Source organism: Entelurus aequoreus, linkage group LG26 (assembly GCF_033978785.1).
Source record: "Entelurus aequoreus isolate RoL-2023_Sb linkage group LG26, RoL_Eaeq_v1.1, whole genome shotgun sequence".
In the NCBI taxonomy this organism is placed as follows: Eukaryota; Metazoa; Chordata; class Actinopteri; order Syngnathiformes; family Syngnathidae; genus Entelurus; species Entelurus aequoreus.
In genome coordinates this window covers 13,416,332-13,440,667 of record NC_084756.1, presented here as the reverse complement: position 1 = coordinate 13,440,667, position 24,336 = coordinate 13,416,332, and the positions used below count along the sequence as shown (strand labels likewise).

The window sequence follows — 24,336 nt, the reverse complement described above, 5'->3', positions numbered from 1 at the left end:
GTGTGATGTAGATGTTCTTGAGTGATGTAGATACTGTTCTTGTATGATGTAGATGTTCTTGAGTGATATAGATACTGTTCTTGTGTGATGTAGATGTTCTTGTGTGATGTAGATGTTCTTGAGTGATGTAGATACTGTTCTTGTATGATGTAGATGTTCTTGAGTGATATAGATACTGTTCTTGTGTGATGTAGATGTTCTTGAGTGATGTAGATACTGTTCTTGTGTGATGTAGATGTTCTTGAATGATATAGATACTGTTCTTGAGTGATGTAGATATGTTCTTGTGTGATGTAAATACTGTTCTTGTGTGATGTAGATGTTCTTGAGTGATATAAATACTGTTCTTGAGTGATGTAGATGCTCTTGTGTGATGTAGATACTGTTCTAGTGTGATGTAGATACTGTTCTTATGTGATGTAGATATGTTCTCGTGTGATGTAGATACTATTCTTGTATGATATAGATACTGTTATTGTGTGATGTAGATGCTGTTCTTGTGTGATGTAGATACTGTCATTGTGTGATGTAGATACTGTTCTTATGTGATGTAGATATGTTCTTGTGTGATGTAAATACTGTTCTTATGTGATGTAGCTATGTTCTCGTGTGATGTAGATACTATTCTTGTATGATGTAGATGTTCTAGTGTGATGTAGATACTGTACTTATGTGATGTAGATACTGTACTTATGTGATGTAGATACTGTACTTATGTGATGTAGATACTGTTATTGTGTGATGTAAATATGTTCTGGTGGGATGTAGATACTGTTCTTGTATGATGTAGATGTTCTTGTGTGATGTAGGTACTGTTCTTGTGTGATGTAGATATGTTCTGGGGGGATGTAGATACTGTTCTTGTGTGATGTAGATACTGTTCTTGTGTGATGTAGATATGTTCTGGTGGGATGTAGATGCTGTTCTTGTGTGATGTAGATACTGTTCTTGTGTGATGTAGATATGTTCTTGTGTGATGTAGATATTATTATTGTATGATGTAGATGTTCTGGTGGGATGTAGATACTGTTCTTTTATGATGTAGATATGTTCTTGTGTGATGTAGATAATGTTCTTGTGTGATATAGATACTGTTCTTGTGTGATGTAGATATGTTCTTGTGTGATGTAGATACTGTTCTTGTGTGATGTAGATACTGTTCTTGTGTGATGTAGATATGTTCTGTCGGGATGTAGATACTGTTCTTGTGTGATTTAGATACTGTTCTTGTGTGATGTAGATACTGTTCTTGTGTGATGTAGATATGTTCTTGTGTGATGTAGATACTGTTCTTGTGTGATATAGATACTGTTCTTGTGTGATGTAGATATGTTCTTGTGTGATGTAGATACTGTTCTTGTGTGATGCAGATACTGTTCTTGTGTGATGTAGATATGTTCTTGTGTGATATAGATACTGTTCTTGTGTGATGTAGATATGTTCTTGTGTGATGTAGATACTGTTCTTGTGTGATGTAGATACTGTTCTTGTGTGATGTAGATATGTTCTGTCGGGATGTAGATACTGTTCTTGTGTGATTTAGATACTGTTCTTGTGTGATGTAGATATGTTCTGTCGGGATGTAGATACTGTTCTTGTGTGATGTAGATATGTTCTGTCGGGATGTAGATACTGTTCTTGTGTGATTTAGATACTGTTCTTGTGTGATGTAGATATGTTCTGTCGGGATGTAGATACTGTTCTTGTGTGATGTACATATGTTCTGGTGGGATGTAGATACTGTTCTTGTGTGATGTAGATATGTTCTGTCGAGATGTAGATACTGTTCTTGTGTGATGTAGATATGTTCTGGTGTGATGTAGATATGTTCTGGTGGGATGTAGATACTGTTCTTGTGTGATGTAGATACTGTTCCTGCCTTTGTGGTTATGACAAATGATGAAAGATGGTGGGGTGAGCATGAAGAGTGTTAGCATCACTGGTTGTAGTTACTTCATTGAGAGACAATAGCTGACAAGATGTTTAGCGTGGTGTCAACCACGTGCTGCTGCACCACTATTGTCTCCACTCAGAGGGGTGGGGGGGTGGTGGTGTTGCTTGGGTTTGTCGATCGTGTGTTTGTTTGTATCGTGTGTGTGTGTGTGTTATGTGTGTGTGTGTGTGTGTGTGTGTGTGTGTGTGTGTGGTGTGTGTGTGTGTGTGCGTGTGTGTGTGGTGTGTGTGTGTGTGTGTGTGCGCAGGAGAAAGGCAGCACAGACGGCTGGTGGTAATTCGATGTGTGTCCCTGGGGATGTTTGATGGATTAATGCTAAGCAGTTCCCTCCATCCAAGCGCCACCTGATCCTAGAGGCTGGTGGCCCACATGTAAAAGGCTGCAGTAATGCTGAGCTAAGCTACTTCTGCACCCCAAACCCCCTCCACCCCATTCCTCCCTCCCCGTGCCTCTGTGTCTTCCTCACCACTTTCCATCTTCATCTCCATCCCGTCTGATGCTTCCTCCGTCCTGTCCGCCTCCTCGTCTCCTTCATCTTCCGTCTTTGTCTGCCAGATTGTTTTCCATGAGGGTGTAAATGAGCTTTTTCCTCAGGCAAACAAGATGCCTCGCTCCTTTCTGGTGAAGCAGCCCAAGGTTCACGAGTCCTGGCCGTGCAACTATTACCAGGATTCCTGCTCCGTGACGCATGCCATCACTGACTCTACCTCCGACCTCAATGTCCGACTCAGCGATAATGGTGAGTGGGCTTCCACTTCTTCAGCACCACTTTTTTCATCACAACATGACAACACAAGAGATCATTCACACACGTCTTCTATTTCATCTTTCTTTTTTTCACACCCAACTGCTTCCACCTATGTCAAAACAATCAAACACATGTTCAACTTATTGAAGACACAGAGTGGCTATTTTATATTCTATTTTTTTAAATTAATTCCAGCATCAAAACATTTTTCACGTTGCCCCCAATTCTTACTTTTTCTATTATTTTCGTACATAAAACAAATGATCTTAAGAGTTTGTACAATTACAAATGACACATTTTCCACCTTTAAATTCCCCACTGAAATTCCTACATCCTGTAAAAAATTCCTACAATTTTTTAAAGAAATGCACATTTTCCACCTTAAAATGTTCCATTTAAATTCTTGCACTTTAAGAATTTCTAATTTGACATGAAACAAATTACCTTTGATCTTAAGAATTTGTACAATTACAATTTCTTGACCCATTCAAACCAACATGAAAAAAAATCAGCTCATTTAAAAATTCCAGGTTTTCTGTTTTTTAATATTGAAAATATTTCAGTTTGTTTTTTGGAATTTAAATTTTTTTTTACTTTAAAAACTACCATTGAAATTCTAGCATTCTGTTAAACAATTGCACATTTTTCACCTTAAAAATTGTGGATAAAATTCTCGCATTCTGTTTAAAAATGACACATTTTCCACTTTAAAATTCCCCACTGAAATTCCTACATCCTGTAAAAAATTCCTACAATTTTTTAAAGAAATGCACATTTTCCACCTTAAAATGTTCCATTTAAATTCTTGCACTTTAAGAATTTCTAATTTGACATGAAACAAATTACCTTTATCTTAAGAATTTGTACAATTACAATTTATTGACCCATTCAAACCAACATGAAAAAAAATCAGCTCATTTAAAAATTCCAGGTTTTCTGTTTTTTAATATTGAAAATATTTCAGTTTGTTTTTTGGAATTTTAATTTTTTTTTACTTTAAAAACTACCATTGAAATTCTAGCATTCTGTTAAACAATTGCACATTTTTCACCTTAAAAATTGTGGATAAAATTCTCGCATTCTGTTTAAAAATGACACATTTTCCACTTTAAAATTTCCCATTGAAATTCCTACATCCTGTAAAAAATTCCTACAATTTTTTAAAGAAATGCACATTTTCCACCTTAAAATGTTCCATTTAAATTCTTGCACTTTAAGAATTTCTAATTTGACATGAAACAAATTACCTTTATCTTAAGAATTTGTACAATTACAATTTATTGACCCATTCAAACCAACATGAAAAAAAATCAGCTCATTTAAAAATTCCAGGTTTTCTGTTTTTTAATATTGAAAATATTTCAGTTTGTTTTTTGGAATTTTAATTTTTTTTTACTTTAAAAACTACCATTGAAATTCTAGCATTCTGTTAAACAATTGCACATTTTTCACCTTAAAAATTGTGGATAAAATTCTCGCATTCTGTTTAAAAATGACACATTTTCCACTTTAAAATTCCCCACTGAAATTCCTACATCCTGTAAAAAATTCCTACAATTTTTTAAAGAAATGCACATTTTCCACCTTAAAATGTTCCATTTAAATTCTTGCACTTTAAGAATTTCTAATTTGACATGAAACAAATTACCTTTGATCTTAAGAATTTGTACAATTACAATTTCTTGACCCATTCAAACCAACATGAAAAAAATCAGCTCATTTAAAAATTCCAGGTTTTCTGTTTTTTAATATTGAAAATATTTCAGTTTGTTTATTGGAATTTTAATTTTTTTTTACTTTAAAAACTACCATTGAAATTCTAGCATTCTGTTAAACAATTGCACATTTTTCACCTTAAAAATTGTAGATAAAATTCTCGCATTCTGTTTAAAAATGACACATTTTCCACTTTAAAATTCCCCACTGAAATTCCTACATCCTGTAAAAAATTCCTACAATTTTTTAAAGAAATGCACATTTTCCACCTTAAAATGTTCCATTTAAATTCTTGCACTTTAAGAATTTCTAATTTGACATGAAACAAATTACCTTTATCTTAAGAATTTGTACAATTACAATTTATTGACCCATTCAAACCAACATGAAAAAAAATCAGCTCATTTAAAAATTCCAGGTTTTCTGTTTTTTAATATTGAAAATATTTCAGTTTGTTTTTTGGAATTTTAATTTTTTTTTACTTTAAAAACTACCATTGAAATTCTAGCATTCTGTTAAACAATTGCACATTTTTCACCTTAAAAATTGTGGATAAAATTCTCGCATTCTGTTTAAAAATGACATATTTTCCACTTTAAAATTCCCCACTGAAATTCCTACATCCTGTAAAAAATTCCTACAATTTTTTAAAGAAATGCACATTTTCCACCTTAAAATGTTCCATTTAAATTCTTGCACTTTAAGAATTTCTAATTTGACATGAAACAAATTACCTTTATCTTAAGAATTTGTACAATTACAATTTATTGACCCATTCAAACCAACATGAAAAAAAATCAGCTCATTTAAAAATTCCAGGTTTTCTGTTTTTTAATATTGAAAATATTTCAGTTTGTTTTTTGGAATTTTAATTTTTTTTTACTTTAAAAACTACCATTGAAATTCTAGCATTCTGTTAAACAATTGCACATTTTTCACCTTAAAAATTGTGGATAAAATTCTCGCATTCTGTTTAAAAATGACACATTTTCCACTTTAAAATTTCCCACTGAAATTCCTACATCCTGTAAAAAATTCCTACAATTTTTTTTAAAGAAATGCACATTTTCCACCTTAAAATGTTCCATTTAAATTCTTGCACTTTATGAATTTCTAATTTGACATGAAACAAATTACCTTTATCTTAAGAATTTGTACAATTACAATTTATTGACCCATTCAAACCAACATGAAAAAAAATCAGCTCATTTAAAAATTCCAGGTTTTCTGTTTTTTAATATTGAAAATATTTCAGTTTGTTTTTTGGAATTTTAATTTTTTTTTACTTTAAAAACTACCATTGAAATTCTAGCATTCTGTTAAACAATTGCACATTTTTCACCTTAAAAATTGTGGATAAAATTCTCGCATTCTGTTTAAAAATGACACATTTTCCACTTTAAAATTCCCCACTGAAATTCCTACATCCTGTAAAAAATTCCTACAATTTTTTAAAGAAATGCACATTTTCCACCTTAAAATGTTCCATTTAAATTCTTGCACTTTAAGAATTTCTAATTTGACATGAAACAAATTACCTTTATCTTAAGAATTTGTACAATTACAATTTATTGACCCATTCAAACCAACATGAAAAAAAATCAGCTCACTTAAAAATTCCAGGTTTTCTGTTTTTTAATATTGAAAATATTTCAGTTTGTTTTTTGGAATTTTAATTTTTTTTTTACTTTAAAAACTACCATTGAAATTCTAGCATTCTGTTAAACAATTGCACATTTTTCACCTTAAAAATTGTGGATAAAATTCTCGCATTCTGTTTAAAAATGACACATTTTCCACTTTAAAATTCCCCACTGAAATTCCTACATCCTGTAAAAAATTCCTACAATTTTTTGAAGAAATGCACATTTTCCACCTTAAAATGTTCCATTTAAATTCTTGCACTTTAAGAATTTCTAATTTGACATGAAACAAATTACCTTTATCTTAAGAATTTGTACAATTACAATTTATTGACCCATTCAAACCAACATGAAAAAAAATCAGCTCATTTAAAAATTCCAGGTTTTCTGTTTTTTAATATTGAAAATATTTCAGTTTGTTTTTTGGAATTTTAATTTTTTTTTACTTTAAAAACTACCATTGAAATTCTAGCATTCTGTTAAACAATTGCACATTTTTCACCTTAAAAATTGTGGATAAAATTCTCGCATTCTGTTTAAAAATGACACATTTTCCACTTTAAAATTCCCCACTGAAATTCCTACATCCTGTAAAAAATTCCTACAATTTTTTAAAGAAATGCACATTTTCCACCTTAAAATGTTCCATTTAAATTCTTGCACTTTAAGAATTTCTAATTTGACATGAAACAAATTACCTTTATCTTAAGAATTTGTACAATTACAATTTATTGACCCATTCAAACCAACATGAAAAAAAATCAGCTCATTTAAAAATTCCAGGTTTTCTGTTTTTTAATATTGAAAATATTTCAGTTTGTTTTTTGGAATTTTAATTTTTTTTTACTTTAAAAACTACCATTGAAATTCTAGCATTCTGTTAAACAATTGCACATTTTTCACCTTAAAAATTGTGGATAAAATTATCGCATTCTGTTTAAAAATGACACATTTTCCACTTTAAAATTTCCCACTGAAATTCCTACATCCTGTAAAAAAATTCCTACAATTTTTTAAAGAAATGCACATTTTCCACCTTAAAATGTTCCATTTAAATTCTTGCACTTTAAGAATTTCTAATTTGACATGAAACAAATTACCTTTGATCTTAAGAATTTGTACAATTACAATTTCTTGACCCATTCAAACCAACATGAAAAAATTCAGCTCATTTAAGAATTCCAGATTTTCTGTTTTTTAACATTGAAAATATTTCAGTTTGTTTTTTGGAATTGTAATTTTTTTTAACTTTAAAAACTACCATTGAAATTCTCGCATTCTATTAAACTATTGCACATTTTTCACCTTAAAAATTGTGGATAAAATTCTCACATTCTGTTTACCAATAACACATTTTCCACCTCAAAATTTCCTACTAAAATTCCTACATCCTGTAAAAAAATTACACATTTTCCACCTTAGAATTTCCCACGAAAATTCCTACAATTTGTTAAAGAAATGCAAATTTTCCACCTTAAAATTTTCCACTGAAATTCTTGCACCTTAAGAATTTCTAATTTGACATGAAACAAATTACCTTTGATCTTAAGAATTTGTACAGTTACAATTTCTCGACCCATTGAAACCAAGATGAAAAAATTCAACTCATTTAAGATTTCCAGGTTTCTGTTTAACATGGAAAATATTACAAAAAAATTCTGGAATTGTATTTTTTTTTTTACTTTAAAAACTAACATTGAAATTCTAGCATTCTGTTAAACAATTGCACATTTTTCACCTTAAAAATCCCAGCGGAAATTCTAGCATTCTGTTGAACAATTACACATTTTCCACCTTAAAAATTGTGGATAAAATTCTCTCATTCGGTTTAAAAATGACAGATTTTCCACCCTAAAATTTCCCACTGAAATTCCTACATCCTGTAAAAAAATTACACATTTTCCACCTTAAAATTTCCCACTGAAATTCCTACAATTTTTAAAAAAGAAATACACATTTTCCATTTAAATTCTTGTACTTTAAAAATGTCTAATTTGACATGAAACAAATTACCTTTGATCTTAAGAATTTGTACAATTATAATTTCTTGACCCATTCAAACCAGGATGAAAAAATTCAGCTCATTTAAGAATTCCAGGTTTCTGTTTTTTGACATTGAAAATATTTCAGGTTTTTTTTGGAATTGTAATTTTTTTATTTTAAAAAATCCCATTGAAATTCTAGCATTCTGTTAAACAATTGCACATTTTTCACCTTAAAATTTCCCATTGAAATCCTCACATTCTGTTTAAAATTTGCACATTTTATACCTTTCATATTGTACTTCAAATTCTCACATTCTGTTTAATAATTATACATTTTCCACCTTAAAATTTCCCACTGAAATTGCTACATCCTGTAAAAAAATTACACATTTTCCACCTTAAAATTTCCCACTGAAATTCCTACAATTTGTTAAAGAAATGCACATTTTCCACCTTAAAAGTTTCGATTTAAATTCTTGCACTTTAAGAATTTCTAATTTGACATTAAACAAATGACTTTTGATCTTAAGAATTTGTACAATTATAATTTTTCGATCCATTCAAACCAGAATGAAAAAATTCAGCTCATTTAAGAATTCCAGGTTTCTGTTTTTTAACATTGAAAATATTTTTTAAAAAATTTTGGAATTGAAATTTTTTTTACTTTAAAAACTCCCTTTGAAATTCTAGCATTCTGTTGAACAATGGCACATTTTTCACCTTAAAAATTTTAGCAGAATTTCTAGCATTCTGTTGAACAATTACACTTTTTCCACCTTAAAAATTGTGGATAAAATTCTCGCATTCTGTTTAAAAATTACACATTTTCCACTTTAAAATTTCCCACTGAAATTCCTATAACCTGTTAAAGAATTGTACATTTTCCACCTTAAAATTTTCCACTGAAATTCCTGCACTTTCAGAATTTAAAATTTTCCACCTTAAAAATTCTTATTGAAATTTTCGCATTCTGTTTAACAAATTACACATTTTTCACCTTAAAATTTCCCATTGAAATTCCAGCATTCTGTTTAATAATTGTACATTTTCCACCTTAAAATTTCCCATTGAAATTCTCGCCGTCTGTTTAAAATTTTCGCATTTTCCACCTTTGAAATTGTAGTTGAAATTTTCGCATTCTGTTTTACAATAACACATTTTTCACCTTAGAATTTCCCTTTGAAATTCCAGCATTCTGTTTAGCAAATTACACATTTTTCACCTTAACATGTCCCATTGAAATTCCTACATCTTTTTGAGCAACTGCACATTCTCCACCTTAAATTTCCCTTTGCAATTCTCACATTCTGTTTAAAAAGTACACATTTTCTGCCGTAAAATTTCCCAATCAAATTCCAGCACTCTGTTTGACCAATTACCCATTTTCACCTTAAAATTTCCCATTGAAATTCTTGTATTCTGTTTAATAATACAATTTTTACAACTTAAGATTTCCTATTAAAATACCTATGTACTGTTAAAGAATTGCACATTTCCACTTTAAAATTTCCCATTGATATTCACGCATTCTGTTGAAAATGTGCATATTTTCTGCCTTTAAAATTGTAGTTAAAATTCTTGCAATCTGTCTACCAATTGCACATTTTCCACCTAAAATGTCCATTAAAATTCACACATCCTGTTAAGCAGTTGTGCACATTTTCCACCTTAAAATTTCCCAATGCAATTGCAACATTCTGTCTACCAATTACACATTTTCCACTTTAAAATTTCCCATTGAAATTCTTGCCTTCTGTTTAAAATGTGCGCATTTTCTGCCTTTAAAATTGTAGTTGAAATTTTCGCATTCTGTTTGAAAATTACACATTTTCCACCTAAAATTTCCCTTTGAAATTCCAGCATTCTGTTTAACAATTGCACATTCTCCATCTTAAATTTCCCATTGAAATTCTCGCATTCTGTTTAAAATTACACATTTTCTGCTGTAAATTTCCTAATGAAATTCCAGCATTCTGTTTAACAAATTACACACATTCCACCTTAAAATTTCCCAATTAAATTTTTGCATTCTGTTTAATAATTAAAATTTTCAACTTAAAATGTCCTATTCAAATACCTACATACTGGTAAAGAATTACACATTTCCACCTTAAAATTTCCCATTGAAATCCTTGCATTCGGTTTAAAATGTGCACATTTTCTGCCTTTTATATTGTAGTTGATATTCTCGCATTCTGTCTTCCAATTGTACATTTCCACCTTAAAATTTCCCATTGAAATGATCTCATTCTGTTTAAAATTTGCGCATTTTCTGCCTTTAAAATTGTAGTTGAAATTCTCGCATACTGTCTACCTTATGTACATTTTCCACTTAAAATATACCATTGAAATTCTCTCAGCCTGTTAAGAATTTAACATTTTCCACCTAAAATTTCCATTAAAATTCCCACATTCCGTTAAACAATTGTGCACATTTTCCACCTTAAATTTTCCCAATGCAATTGCAACATTCTGTTTAACAATTGCACATTTTCCACCTTAAAATTTACCATTGAAATTCTCGCCTTCTGTTTAAAATTTGCGCATCTTCCGCCTTTAAAATTGTAGTGGAAATGTTCGCATTCTGTCAAACAATTACACATTTTCCACCTTAAAATGTTCCATTCAAACTCTGGCATTCTGAAAAATACACATTTTGTGCTGTAAAATTTCCCAATGAAATTCCAGCATTCTGTATAACAAATTACACATTTTCACCTTATAATTTCCCATTAAAATTCTTGCATTTTGTTTAATAATTACATTTTTCAACTTCAAATTTCCTATTGAAATGCCTATATACTGTTAAAGGATTGCACATTTCCACCTTAAAATTTCCCATTGAAATTCTCGCCTTCAGTTTAAAATGTGCGCATTTTCCGCCTTTAAAATTGTCGTGGAAATGTTCGCATTCTGTTTAACAATTGCACATTTTACACCTAAAATTTCCATTAAAATTCCCACATCCTGTTAAACAGTTGTCCACATTTTACACCTTAAAATTTCCCAATGCAATTGCAACATTCTGTCTACCAATTACACATTTCCCACCTTTAAATTTCCCATTGAAATTCTTGCCATCTGTTTAAAACTTGCGCATTTTCCGCCTTTAAAATTGTAGCGGAAATGTTCGCATTCTGTTTAACAATTACACATTTTCCACCTACAATTTCCATTGAAATTCCTACATCCTGGCAAACTATTACACATTTTCCACCTCAAAATTTCCCTTTGAAATTTTCGCAGCCTGTTCAGCATTGCAAATTTTCCACCTACAATTTCCATTGAAATTCCTACATCCTGTTAAACAATTACACATTTTCCACCTTAAAAATATTCCTGTTGAAATGCCATCATTCTGTTGAATAATGGCACATTTTTACCTTTAAAAATTATTTAGTTGTTGGTGTTATTTAGATTTATTGGCCACAAAAGCAGTTTGAATAGCACAGATTTTAACAGAACGTTGTCCTTAGAAGGTGCCCTTGAATCTCCCCCGCCCCCCGCCCCCCACCCCTCCATCTGATCCTGCAGGATGTTGCATCGCCGCAGGGAGTAGGATTGCAGCAACACAATCCATTTGTGATGGAACAGGCTATATAGGGGACAGGTATTGAGTGTTGGAGCAACAACAACATTTTTGTGTGTTTGACTTTGGCTGAGGACAAATTCATACTTTGATTTGGAAGATTTGTCTCCCCCCCAACTCATGTTTTGTCCCCGAGATTCAGGCTGCCAGCTGTCTTGTCTTTGTTTTGGCAGTGTGTGTGTGTGTGTGTGTGTGTGTGTGTGTGTGTGTGTGTGTGTGTGTGTGTGTGTGTGTGTGTGTGTGTGTGTGTGTGTGTGTGTGTTGCTCAATAAAACCACACTGCTGTCCAGATCAGACCCCCATCTGTCTAACCCTCACAAACACCAGCCCTGCACCCCCCACCTGTCACTCAACCCCCCCCCATCATTAGCATACCCCCTTAAAAATGCCACAGATGGGCAAGGAGCTGATTGCAATGATTCAGCGACTGAAAGGATTTGCTCAGACGGAGACGCTGATGTGCTTGAAAGGTTTAAAGTATTATTCTATTTTTCAACAGGCACATTAAAAATGTAGAGCGTTTAAAAGTAAGTAAGCCGCACAGGAGTGTGAGTGCGGGGCCCCTCCTAATTTAGGGCCTGAAGCAGGATTTTATTTGTACCCCCCTCCTATTAGACCAGACATGGGCATTCTGCGGCCCTTTGTGCGTCCCTGTCCGGCCCGCGTGATGCCAATTATAAATTACAAAATACATTTTAAAAAGTATCTATGTCGAGTGTGCAATACAACGGTGCTGCTTTTGTTTTGAAAATCGTTATGTGTATTACTTCCGTGTGGACGTATGCGCGTGCGTGATTGTGAGTGAATGTGAACAGCTGCAATCACAACTTACAAAATAAAGTTGAAAAAACATCTATGTCGTGCGCGCAATACAACTGTGCTGCTTTTATTTTGAAAAGTATTATTTATGGGCGTGTGTCCGTGTGTAACCTGCGAGTGAAGGTGCACATGCAGCGATAAGTGATGCACGGTTTACACCCGAGACGCTAAAAAGAGAAAAGTTGATGACGAATGGCGTGTTTTCAACAAGACATGGACTGCCAAGCAACGTTCCCTCTAAGGTGCGCGCCTGCGCAATTGCGCACTGCTCAAGCGTCCGCTGCGCACAGCAAATATATGCCGCGCACCAAATCAAATCCCATCTGAATTCTAAACAAAATAAACATATTTATTCTATGTAATTATGCAATGCAACTTTGAGTGACAGTGACAACAAGTGGCCCTAACGGTGTTCGTCAACACCGTTTACAACACCGTTCAATTGAACACCGTTCAATTATTGTAACGTCTATCGAGATGCTTCGAGGACAGGAATTATATCGATCACTTTATTGAGCAAAACTGTTTATATTCGGACATAACCACACCAAAAACATGAGTAAAACACTTCTATCTCGAAAAACTAGTCAATTTCTGCCGTACAAACCAGGCCAAAACCAACTTGTCATCTGTCACCAACACGCATAGCACTAAACCACTGGTGCGTTTATGGCCACACAAAAAGTCGGACAACTCAAACGCCACACAAAGTTACACTATGACTCCTCAGTCATACGTGTGCTTATTTTACTATAATTTATTATTAATGTTAATTTATTTATATTAGTCATGGAATGCTGTTACACACACTATGTTGAAGTATTACTATTATTATTAATTATTATTACTATTATTATTATTTATCTTACGGTATATATCAAAAATAATATTGAGCAAAATTTAATTGAAATATTGTCGATGTGGCCCTCCAGCAGTGCTCGGGTTGCTCATGCGGCCCCCGGTAAAAATTCATTGCCCACCCCTGTATCAGACCATTTTTTCACTCTTTTTAAAAATATTTTTATAAATGTAAAACAATTCTTATACATTTTTAATCAAACTTAAATTCAGTTGATTGAATTGATTCATATTTTTTTTAAAGAATCCATTTAAAAGTAATTTTTTTTTAAGTAAAGATACGTCAGCAGGAGCTTTTGTAATCTATAACCTGTTTTAAAAAGGTTTTATAAAAATGTATACTGTATATGAAATAATGCAAAACCCAGAACCAGTGAAGTTAGCACGTTGTGTAAATGGTAAATAAAAACAGAATACAATGATTTGCAAATCCTTTTCAACTTATATTCAATTGAATAGACTGCAAAGACAAGATATTTAATGTTCCAACTGGAAAAGTTTGTTATTTTTTGCAAATATTAGCTCATTTGGAATTTGATGCCGGCAACATGTTTCAAAAAAGCTGGCACAAGTGGCAAAAAAGACTGAGACAGTTGAGGAATGCTCATCAAACACTTATTTGGAACATCCCACAGGTGAACAGGCTTATTGGGAACAGGTGGGTGCCATGATTGGGTATAAAAGCAGCTTCCATGAAATGCTCAGTCATTCACAAACAAGGATGGGGCGAGGGTCACCACTTTGTGAACAAATGTGTGAGCAAATTGTCCAACAGTTTAAGAACAACATTTCTCAACCAGCTATTGCAAGAAATGTAGGGATTTTACCATTTACGGTCCGTAATATCATCAAAATCACTGCACTTAAGCGAAGATATTATGGACCTTGGATCCCTCAGGCGGTACTGCATCAAAAAGCGACATCAGTGTGTAAAGGATATCACCACATGGGCTCAGGAACACTTCAGAAAACCACTGACAGTAACTACAGTTTGTCGCTACATCTGTAAGTGTAAGTTAAAACTCTACTAGGCAAAGCCAAAGCCATTTATCAACAACACCCAGAAACGCAGCTGGCTTCACTGGGCCTGAGCTCATTCAAGATGGACTGATGCAAAGTGGAAAAGTGTTCTGTGGTCTGACGAGTCCACATTTTAAATTGTTTTTGGAAACTGTGGACGTTGTGTCCTCCGGAACAAAGAGGAAAAGAAACATCCGGATTGTTATAGGTGTAAAGATGAAAAGCCAGCATCTGTGATGGTATGGGGGTGTATTAGTGCCCAAGGCATGGGTAACTTACACATCTGTGAAAGCCCCATTAATGCTGAAAGGTACATACAGGTTTGGAGCAACATATATTGCCATCCAAGGAACGTTATCATGGACGCCCCTGCTTATTTCAGCAAGACAATGCCAAGCCACATTCTGCACGTGTTACAACAGCGTGGCTTCATAGTAAAAGAGTGCGGGTACTAGACTGGCCTGCCTGTAGTCCAGACCTGTCTCCCATTGAAAATGTGTGGCACAATAAGAAGTCTAAAATATGACAACAGAGACCCCGGACTGTTGAACAACTTAAGCTGTACATCAAGCAAGAAAGGGAAATAATTCCACCTGAAAAGCTTAAAAAATGTGTCTCCTTAGTTCCCAAACTATTACTGAGTGTTGTTAAAAGGAAAGGCCAAGTAACACAGTGGTAAAAATACCCGTGTGACAACTTTTTTGCGATGAGTTGCTGCCATTAAATTCTAAGTTAATAATTATTTGCAAAAAAAAATGAAGTTTCTAAGTTAGAACATTAAATATCTTGTCTTTGCAGTCTATTCAATTGAATATAAGTTGAAAATGATTTGCAAATCATTGTATTCTGTTTTTATTTACCATTTACACAACGTGCCAACTTCACTGGTTTTGGGTTTTGTATATTGCAAATGTCTGTTTAAAGCAAAATTTGGTTGTGTATTTGTACTGATGTGCATTTGAGTGCGAAGGGCGACACGGCAGTGCGGCTGGATCAAAAGAGACGTCGGAAATGCTTTGCTCAACAAAAAGATGCTTAATTACAAGCGAGCGTCATTATACAGGACTGCAGTTCCTGGAAGAGGTCAAGTCCAAAAATAAGACACTTCTAACTTGAAGGAGCCGAACCACAGTCTCATATTCCTTCTTCCTCTGTCTTGGTGTGTGTTCATTCAGGAGAGTACAACCTGACCATGTAAGGAGATGTTCATGTGTAAGTGACCGGAATACAACCTCTATATGTTGCAACTTAAATGTTGACGTGAAGGTAGACATGGAGTCTCTCCTCCAGGATAGAGCTATCACTTTTGCATTCCGAAGTCTGAATTTATTGCCTCTTCTCGTGAGAGAGCTAACCCAGTCCAATTCCTTAATTTTTTTATGGAATCAACCATTATTTACTTCAACCTGGTGGTCTGCTTTCTCCAAGTTGAATATAAACATTCACCATATGGAGAACATAATATGAGTTAATTAATTCACTTCATTACTATGTAGCGTTAAAAAAGATCTGGGTGGAAGCAGTCGGGGGAAACGGTACAAAACAAAAGTGCAAGGTGACACGTGAATGTGAACCCCCCCTCAAAGACGAGGTGGATCGATGCGGAGCCAAATGACTGCTCTCTGCAGAGTCAGCACTTTCACTTTGACTTATTTGTTCAGCCACGGCCGCTGTTTTGAGCTGTGAAGAGCACTCGTTGCAGTCGCAGGATGCACTGATGGACCACTCATGAATATTTAAATCTGTCTCTCACAAGAGCTTCCTGTATTGCACGGGTTTCCAAATTACATTTTTTAATAATTTAATTAATTGCCTAATCAGTCAGTCAATTATTTAATTAAATATTTCAAAATGAAAATAATTTACTGTACATATACAAGTACATATGCACACATACACTCATGCACATAATCACGTTTCATCAAACATATATTAACGTTGTTGCCCTAGGGTAAACTGGGTATAACACATGGCACACTGACAAAGGTTAACCTATTGTTACTATAACAATCTACAAGGTTAAGGTTGCTTCTCTTTCTTCCCCTCCATTTTTCTGCATTCTTTCGTATCTCAAGTTATCATTACGTATATGTATTGTTGCATTTGAACAATTGTATTGTTGATAATAAAGGTAAAGTACTGGTATTGTTTATTATCAATAGCACTATTTCTATTGGTATTCATATTGCTCCATTTTTAGTGTAATAATGCTCATTGTCATTTCTGTATATATTTTTTTAATTTTCGCTAACTGCTTATTTGCTATTACTTTTACCATCATATTTGTACATGTCGTATTTGCTGATGTTGCTCTGTTGTTGTTGTTGTTGTTGTTGTGTTTGCTGTTGTTGTTTTTGTCTCTCTGTCTAATCCCCCTCTTGTCCCCACAATTCCCCCCTCTGTCTTCCTTTTTCTCTCTTTCTATCCCCTCCTGCTCCGGCCCGGCTGCACCAAATGATAATATAAATACATTTAATAAAGTCAAAATACAAATAAGGCAACAAGAGAAGTATCCTCTACACTTCTCTTTTGTAAAGTAAATCTGAACAGCCGATATGGGCATCTACATCTGCTATATGATTTTCCCGAGAAGCTGGGCAGGACATTATAAAAAAAAAAAAATAATAAATTAAAAAAAAAATAAAATAATTATTTCACAATTTATTCAATTATTTCATGAAGATGTGTGCCAGAGCTTCATGGTTTTCATCTGTCAAACTCAGCCATCAAAGTCAGTGGGCGGGGCTAACAGGAATGTAGTCCAATGATTGGTCTGAAGTCAGGAACATGGCAAGTTAAAGTTAAAAGTACCAGTGATTGTCACACACACACTAGGTGTGGCGAAATAATTCTCTGCATTTGACCCATCTCCCTTGATCACCCCCTGAGAGGTGAGGGGAGCAGTGAGCAGCAGCGGTGGCCGCGCCCGGGAATAACTTTTGGTGATTTAACCCCCAATTCCAACCATCGATGCTGAGTGCCAAGCAGGGAGGTAATGGGTCCCATTTTTATAGTCTTTGGTATGACTCGGCCGGGGTTTGAACTCACAACCTCTCTAAAAGGAGGATAAACTCATACTTTTTGGGGAGTTTCTGGTAGATATTTTAGAGCAGGGGTGTCAAACTCATTTTAGCTCACGGGTAAAATCATGGCATGATAACTTAAAAATACAACGACGACAACTTCACATTGTTTTCTTTGTTTTACTTCGGCCCGAAATAGAACGAGCACGTTCTAAAAATGGACGTATCACAAATAATCCTCATTCATATTTCACTGTGTTTGTTGCATTTTTGTTGCGTTTCGCTTGATTGTAAAATATGTGGATGGAGAGGGGGTGTGTGTCAGGTTCAAACACTGATGACATCTATTAAACAGACAAGAAGCAAGGAATCATGCAGAGGCAGAGTTCAATTTGGCTCAATGAGGAGAGACGTATTGGGCTGTACACTTAGTTACAGTTCCAACATACGCTCTAAGGCACAGCCCACGTGCTCCACTATTTATTCGGGAGGTCCCTGAGGGGGGGGGGGGGCGGGTAATTTCAACAGCCCCAGTTAGACACAATATATGATTATTCATAAAATGGAAATGTGCTGACACTCGTGATATCGCCCTGTCTCTGCTTTGTCTGCGTCACGGCACTTGATGTTCTGGACACAAACACTGACTCGCAATCCAAGATTGCAAGTACAACTTCAGCACAATTGATAATAACTATAGCAACGGCCTTTAAGCATTAGAGTTGTGTGATAACTTACACATAATTATTTGAACAGTGTGACGTTCATATGTTGTCAATATTCAGTGTTTTAACCTTCATAGTTAGTATTGTAAATCCCACATTCTTTATTTCCATGTACATTCTGGGTGTCTCATTCAGTAAAACAATGTAAAATTCCATTCCCTTTTTTAAGGCGGTCTGTCATAACGTTTTTAGCTTTCAATCAGACGTTGTGAAATTTTGCATTAGTGTTCCTAAAAATCAGATATACCGGCCCCCAGACACATTTTTGTTCCTCTAAATTTGGCCCTCCGAGTCAAAATAATTGCCCAGGCCTGGATTAAACTGTGAGTCACAGCCTGCCTGGAAGTGAACAAAATACAAAATAAATACAAAATAAAAACTCAAATACCCCATTTGTCTTTTTCCACATATGAATCCTGTGCTAACTCAACAAACCATACAAACTGCAGGTAGAAACCATTAAAGAGAGTTGAGTTACTTTCTGCCTTCTATGCATCACTGTGTGTTGATAGAAAAGTAAAAGCTGTGCATTGTGTGAACAATTTTAACAAACCAAACATATACGTTTAAAAGACTGACAGTATTGTTGTAAATTACACACTTTTCACTTCCTTAAATGTTCTCTCATAACTATTTTTTATCATATTCTATTGTCCTCATTTATGCACAGTATGTTATTTGGACACGTTTTTTTCATTTTATGATTCATATTCAGAATGTTTGAGTTGCTTTTGTCTATCAATTTAATAATTGAAAATATTACATTCTATGCAATGATTCATTTTCATGGGTCATAATTATAAAAGAACAATTATTTGCACTGAAATATTATTTAGTAAGGTAACGAAATATCAGTTGACATTATCTTATTCCCTACAATAGATTTGTATGTCTCTGTTAGAGTTTACACATTTTGGAAAAAGTGTGAACTGTTAAATACAGTTATTTTTTTACACAAACTTGTGTAAATAAATATACATAAATATCGGGTATTGTTATCGATTAACGGGTGTAAAGGTCTGGAAATGATCAGTTGTTGGTTCAAATTAAAACATTTTGTGCATCCCTGATGCAAATAAAGCACATGTTTTTTTTTAGGTAAGGCAATCCCTCTAGAATTTAGCCGGCATTTTATTTTATTTTTACATTTTGTATATTTTTTCATTGTTGAGACCTAAAATGCTTATATATGTGGCAGCTTTTTCAGAAAATTGTGGAAAAAGTTGCAATGTTTTAAGGCTTTTTTTCCCCCAATAACATTAAATCTCATAGTCATTCACATCGACGTCCCACTGGGGTAAGTTTTCCTTGCCCTTATGTAGGCTCTGTACCGAGGATGTCGTTGTGGCTTGTGCAGCCCTTTGAGACACTTGTGATTTAGGGCTATATAAATAAACATTGATTGATTGATTGGTTGATTGATTGAAAGCAACTTGTGATTTTATGAATTTGTTATCAATGTTTTAAGTGTTTTCTGTAAATTCAACCTCAAAAAGCAGGGCATTTCAAACTAATGTTTTACTCATTTTTTCCCGCACGGACTTAAAATAGACAGCAGATGGCAGTAAAAGCACATACTCTGAGTTCATTGTCACATTACTGTACAGTACTGTATTAATAATAATTTCATCACACTTCAACATCTCTAACATGTAAATGCCGCCTCTTTGCTAGGTCAGCATTGCAAAGGAAAATATGTTGTCAATTGTTTTACCCTGGATAAAAAAAAAGGTTTACTAAATATTTGAATACATGTAAACTACAAAATACATGCTTATTTACAAACCCCAAAACCAGTGAAGTTGTCACGTTGTGTAACTGGTAAATAAAAACAGAATACAATGATTTGCAAATCCTTTTCAACCTATATTCAATTGAATAGACTACAAAGACAAGATACTTAACATTCAAACTGGAAAACTCATTTGGAATTTGATGCCTGCAACATGTTTCAAAAAAGCTGGCACAAGTGGCAAAAAAGACTGAGAAAGTTGAGGAATGCTCATCAAACACTTATTTGGAACATCCCACAGGTGAACAGGCGAATTGGGAACAGGTGGGTGCCATGATTGGCTATAAAAGCAGCTTCCATGAAATGCTCAGTCATTCACAAACAAGGATGGGGCGAGGGTCACCACTTTGTCAACAAATGCGTGAGAAAATTGTCGAACCGTTTGAGAACAACATTTCGCAACAAGCCATTGTAAGGAATTTAGGGATTTCCCCATCTACGGTCCGTAATATCATCAAAAGGTTCAGAGAATCTGGAGAAATCACTGCATGTAAGCAGCATGCCCTTGATCTTTGTTCCCTCAGGCGGCACTGCATCAAAAACCGACATTGGTGTATAAAGGATATCACCACAGGGGCTCAGGAACACTTCAGAAAACCACTGTTAGTAACTACAGTTCGTCGCTACATCTCTAAGTGCAAGTTAAAATTATGCGAAGCGAAAGCCATTTATCAACAACACCCAGAAGCGCCGCCGGCTTCGCTGGGTCCGAGCACATCTAAGATGGACTGATGCAAAGTGGAAAAGTGTTCTGTGGTCTGAAGAGTCCACATTTCAAATTGTTTTTGGACACTGTGGACCAAAGAGGAAAAGAACCATCCGGATTGTTCTAGGCGCAGAGTTCAAAAGCCAGCATCAGTGATGGTATGGGGGTGTATTAGTGCCCAAGGCATGGGTAACTTACACATCTGTGAAGGCACCATTAATGCTGAAAGGTACATACAGGTTTTGGAGCAACATATGTTGCCATCCAAGCAACGTCATAGAAAATAATAGAGTTTCATTGTCATTATTACAGTGAACAGGTTCAAAGAACAACGAAATTGGAGCAGATCCCCTAAGGTGCATACACAATAGTATAGTAATATAAATAGTAAACGCCCCTGCCAAGCCACATGTTACAACAGTAGTAAAAGAGTGCGGGTACTAGACTGGCCTGCCTGTAGTCCAGACCTGGCCCCCATTGAAAATGTGTGGCGCATGAGACAACGTTCATGTTTAATGTTGGATCCACGTTGTTCGTTGGGAAATGACCAAATTCCAAAGGTCAAAGGGACGTCACCACCTGACACTTAATAAACGTCGTAAAAAAGCATGATGTTTCAACTTTATGTCGTTACGTCAGGACCTAATTCAACAAGTTCTCAACAATGTTTTAATGCCTTGTGTCTGCTGGATGTTGTTGTTCCTGCTTCGTCTTGGCAAAAAACAAACATAAGTTGTGATTAATGCAAACGCTGATTAGCCTAAAATGTGTGTGGAAATTTTGAGGGGATCGGTTGATTGTGCGTGAATTGCCGCAATATCCTGGAGGGACTGATTAGGGCAGACCTGGGCTAATTGAGGCCTGGGGGCCACATCAATCAATCAATCAATCAATCAATCAATCAATCAATCAAAGTTTATTTATATAGCCCTAAATCACGAGTGTCTCAAAGGGCTGCACAAGCCACAACGACATCCTCGGCTCAGATCCCACATCAGGGCAAGGAAAAACTCAACCCAATGGGATACAATGAGAAACCTTGGAGGGGACCGCAGATGTGGGGACCCCTCCCCACCCCGGGCGACCGGTGCAATGGATGTCGAGTGGATCTAGTTAATAGTATGAGAGTCCAGTCCATAGTGGATCTAACATAATATTGTGAGAGTCCAGTCCATAGTGGATCTAACATAATAGTGTGAGAGTCCAGTCCATAGTGGATCTAACATAATAGTGTGAGAGTCCAGTCCATAGTGGATCTAACATAATAGTGTGAGAGTCCAGTCCATAGTGGATCTAACATAATAGAATGAGAGTCCAGTCCATAGTGGATCTAACATAATAGTATGAGAGTCCAGTCCATAGTGGATCTAACATAATAGTGTGAGAGTCCAGTCCATAGTGGATCTAACATAATATTGTGAGAGTCCAGTCCATAGTGGATCTAACATAATAGTGTGAGAGTCCAGTCCATAGTGGATCTAACATAATATTGTGAGAGTCCAGTCCATAGTGGATCTAACATAATAGTGTGAGAGTCCAGTCCATAGTGGATCTAACATAATATTGTGAGAGTCCAGTTCATAGTGGATCTAACATAATATTGTGAGAGTCCAGTCCATAGTGGATCTAACATAATATTGTGAGAGTCCAGTTCATAGTGGATCTAACATAATATTGTGAGAGTCCAGTCCATAGTGGATCTAACATAATAGTGTGAGAGTCCAGTTCATAGTGGATCTAACATAATATTGTGAGAGTCCAGTTCATAGTGGATCTAACATAATAGTGTGAGAGTCCAGTCCATAGTGGATCTAACATAATAGTGTCAGAGTCCAGTCCATAGTGGATCTAACATAATAGTGTGAGAGTCCAGTCCATAGTGGATCTAACATAATAGTGTGAGAGTCCAGTCCATAGTGGATCTATCATAATAGTGTGAGAGTCCAGTCCATAGTGGATCTAACATAATAGTGTGAGAGTCCAGTCCATAGTGGATCTAACATAATAGTGTGAGAGTCCAGTCCATAGTGGATCTAACATAATAGTGTGAGAGTCCAGTCCATAGTGGATCTAACATAATAGTGTGAGAGTCCAGTCCATAGTGGATCTAACATAATAGTGTGAGAGTCCAGTCCATAGTGGGGCCAGCAGGGGATCATCTTGAGCTTATTGAAAAAGATCTTGCAACTTTATGAAAAAGCTGCCATAAAATCAAACATTTTAGGCCAAGAACATCACAAAAAAGTCAGCAAAATCCAGGTTTCGAAAAACACCTTTTTTTGTATTGATGACTGATACTGCAAATGTTGCTATCTGTCTGATACCAAGTAAATACAGGGCCAGAATTGCTGATACCAACACTTTTTCTTTTCCCCCAGGCTACATCCGTGATTACATCATCCCATCCGTGATGCAGAACACAAAGAAGTCCAAGCAGGCGTCTTCGTGTTTACAAGAATGCATCGGCGGCAGCAGCGGGGACGAGTTCTCCGACCACGACACGGACGATCCGGACAGTCCGGTATCCAGCACCGGCACAGTCGAGTCGGACTGTAGCGGCGCAGAGTTGGAGGCCAGCATCATCAATGCCTTCCTCGTATCGGACGGACGCGCCCGCAAGAGACGACGGCGCAAAGAGGCGATCGCCGAGGGTGCCGGGTCAGCGGGCCACGGTCCCCGATCCAAAACCAAAGGCCGCCACGCGTGCGGCGAGTGCGGCAAATCGTACGCCACGTCGTCCAACCTGAGCCGACACAAGCAGACTCACCGCAGCCTGGACAGCCAGCAGGCCAGGGAGTGTCCCACCTGCCACAAGGTCTACGTGTCCATGCCGGCCCTCGCCATGCACATGCTGACCCACGACCTCAAGCACGCGTGCGACGTGTGCGGCAAAGCCTTCAGCCGGCCCTGGCTGCTGCAGGGTCACATGCGGTCGCACACGGGAGAGAAGCCCTTCGCCTGCGCCCACTGCGGCAAAGCCTTCGCCGACCGCTCCAACCTCCGCGCTCACATGCAGACGCACTCGCCAGCCAAGCACTACTCGTGTCAGCGCTGCCGCAAAAGCTTCGCACTCAAGTCCTACTTAAACAAGCACTGTGAGTCCGCCTGCTTCCGAGGACGCCAAGCAGAGGACGACTGCAACTGACTGACGAAGTACTCGTCCTGCACAGACGAGTACTGCCAATAGTACAGTGCTGCCATTAGTACGGCAGTACAGGCTTCTCAGGCGTATCACATGCATGCATCCTTTCAAGCAATAACACAAGTCACTAATAATCATTTTTACTTAACTCGCTATTTATTAACGGAACAATCATTTTTTGGTGTATTTATTTTCTTATTTATTGCTATTTATTATTGAATGGATATTTTCTTTCAGAGCCATGATTTGTTGGGAAGAAAAGCTGTAATAAATGCAGGGTTAAATTCCTTCTCTCTAGTCGGACTAGTGACGACAATAAAAATGATGAAAATGAGCACTTGCTTTTGTTGAAGTATTACTGTAGTATACTACTACTGCTACGAGTAATATTTAATAATACTTCTACTCCGGCCGGCTTTGGTTACTCCTGAAAATGGATACGTCTACTCTAATACATTTCCAATGAACTTGGTACTTTTGGTGTTACAGTCAAACCAGATGCTTTCTCCAGACGCAACGGCCCTACCACAGAAGATGGCACTCCCGAGACCGTCATTTTTGTGGCCAGGGTGGGGGGAGCCCTCCTGTTGGAGGTGGAGAGAAGGGTGTCCGAGGC

General features: G+C 35.9%; 1 protein-coding gene across 1 annotated transcript; it reads left to right on the top strand.

Moving 5' to 3' along the window:
- The first annotated feature begins 2,395 nt into the window (after window positions 1-2,395).
- LOC133643192 (transcriptional repressor scratch 1-like) lies at window positions 2,396-24,135 on the top strand. Its single transcript, XM_062037616.1, has 2 exons — window positions 2,396-2,693; window positions 22,957-24,135. The coding sequence occupies exons 1-2, from the start codon at window positions 2,558-2,560 to the stop codon at window positions 23,721-23,723; spliced, it is 903 nt and encodes a 300-aa protein (XP_061893600.1). The 5' UTR covers window positions 2,396-2,557; the 3' UTR covers window positions 23,724-24,135.
- The last annotated feature ends 201 nt before the right edge of the window (window positions 24,136-24,336 follow it).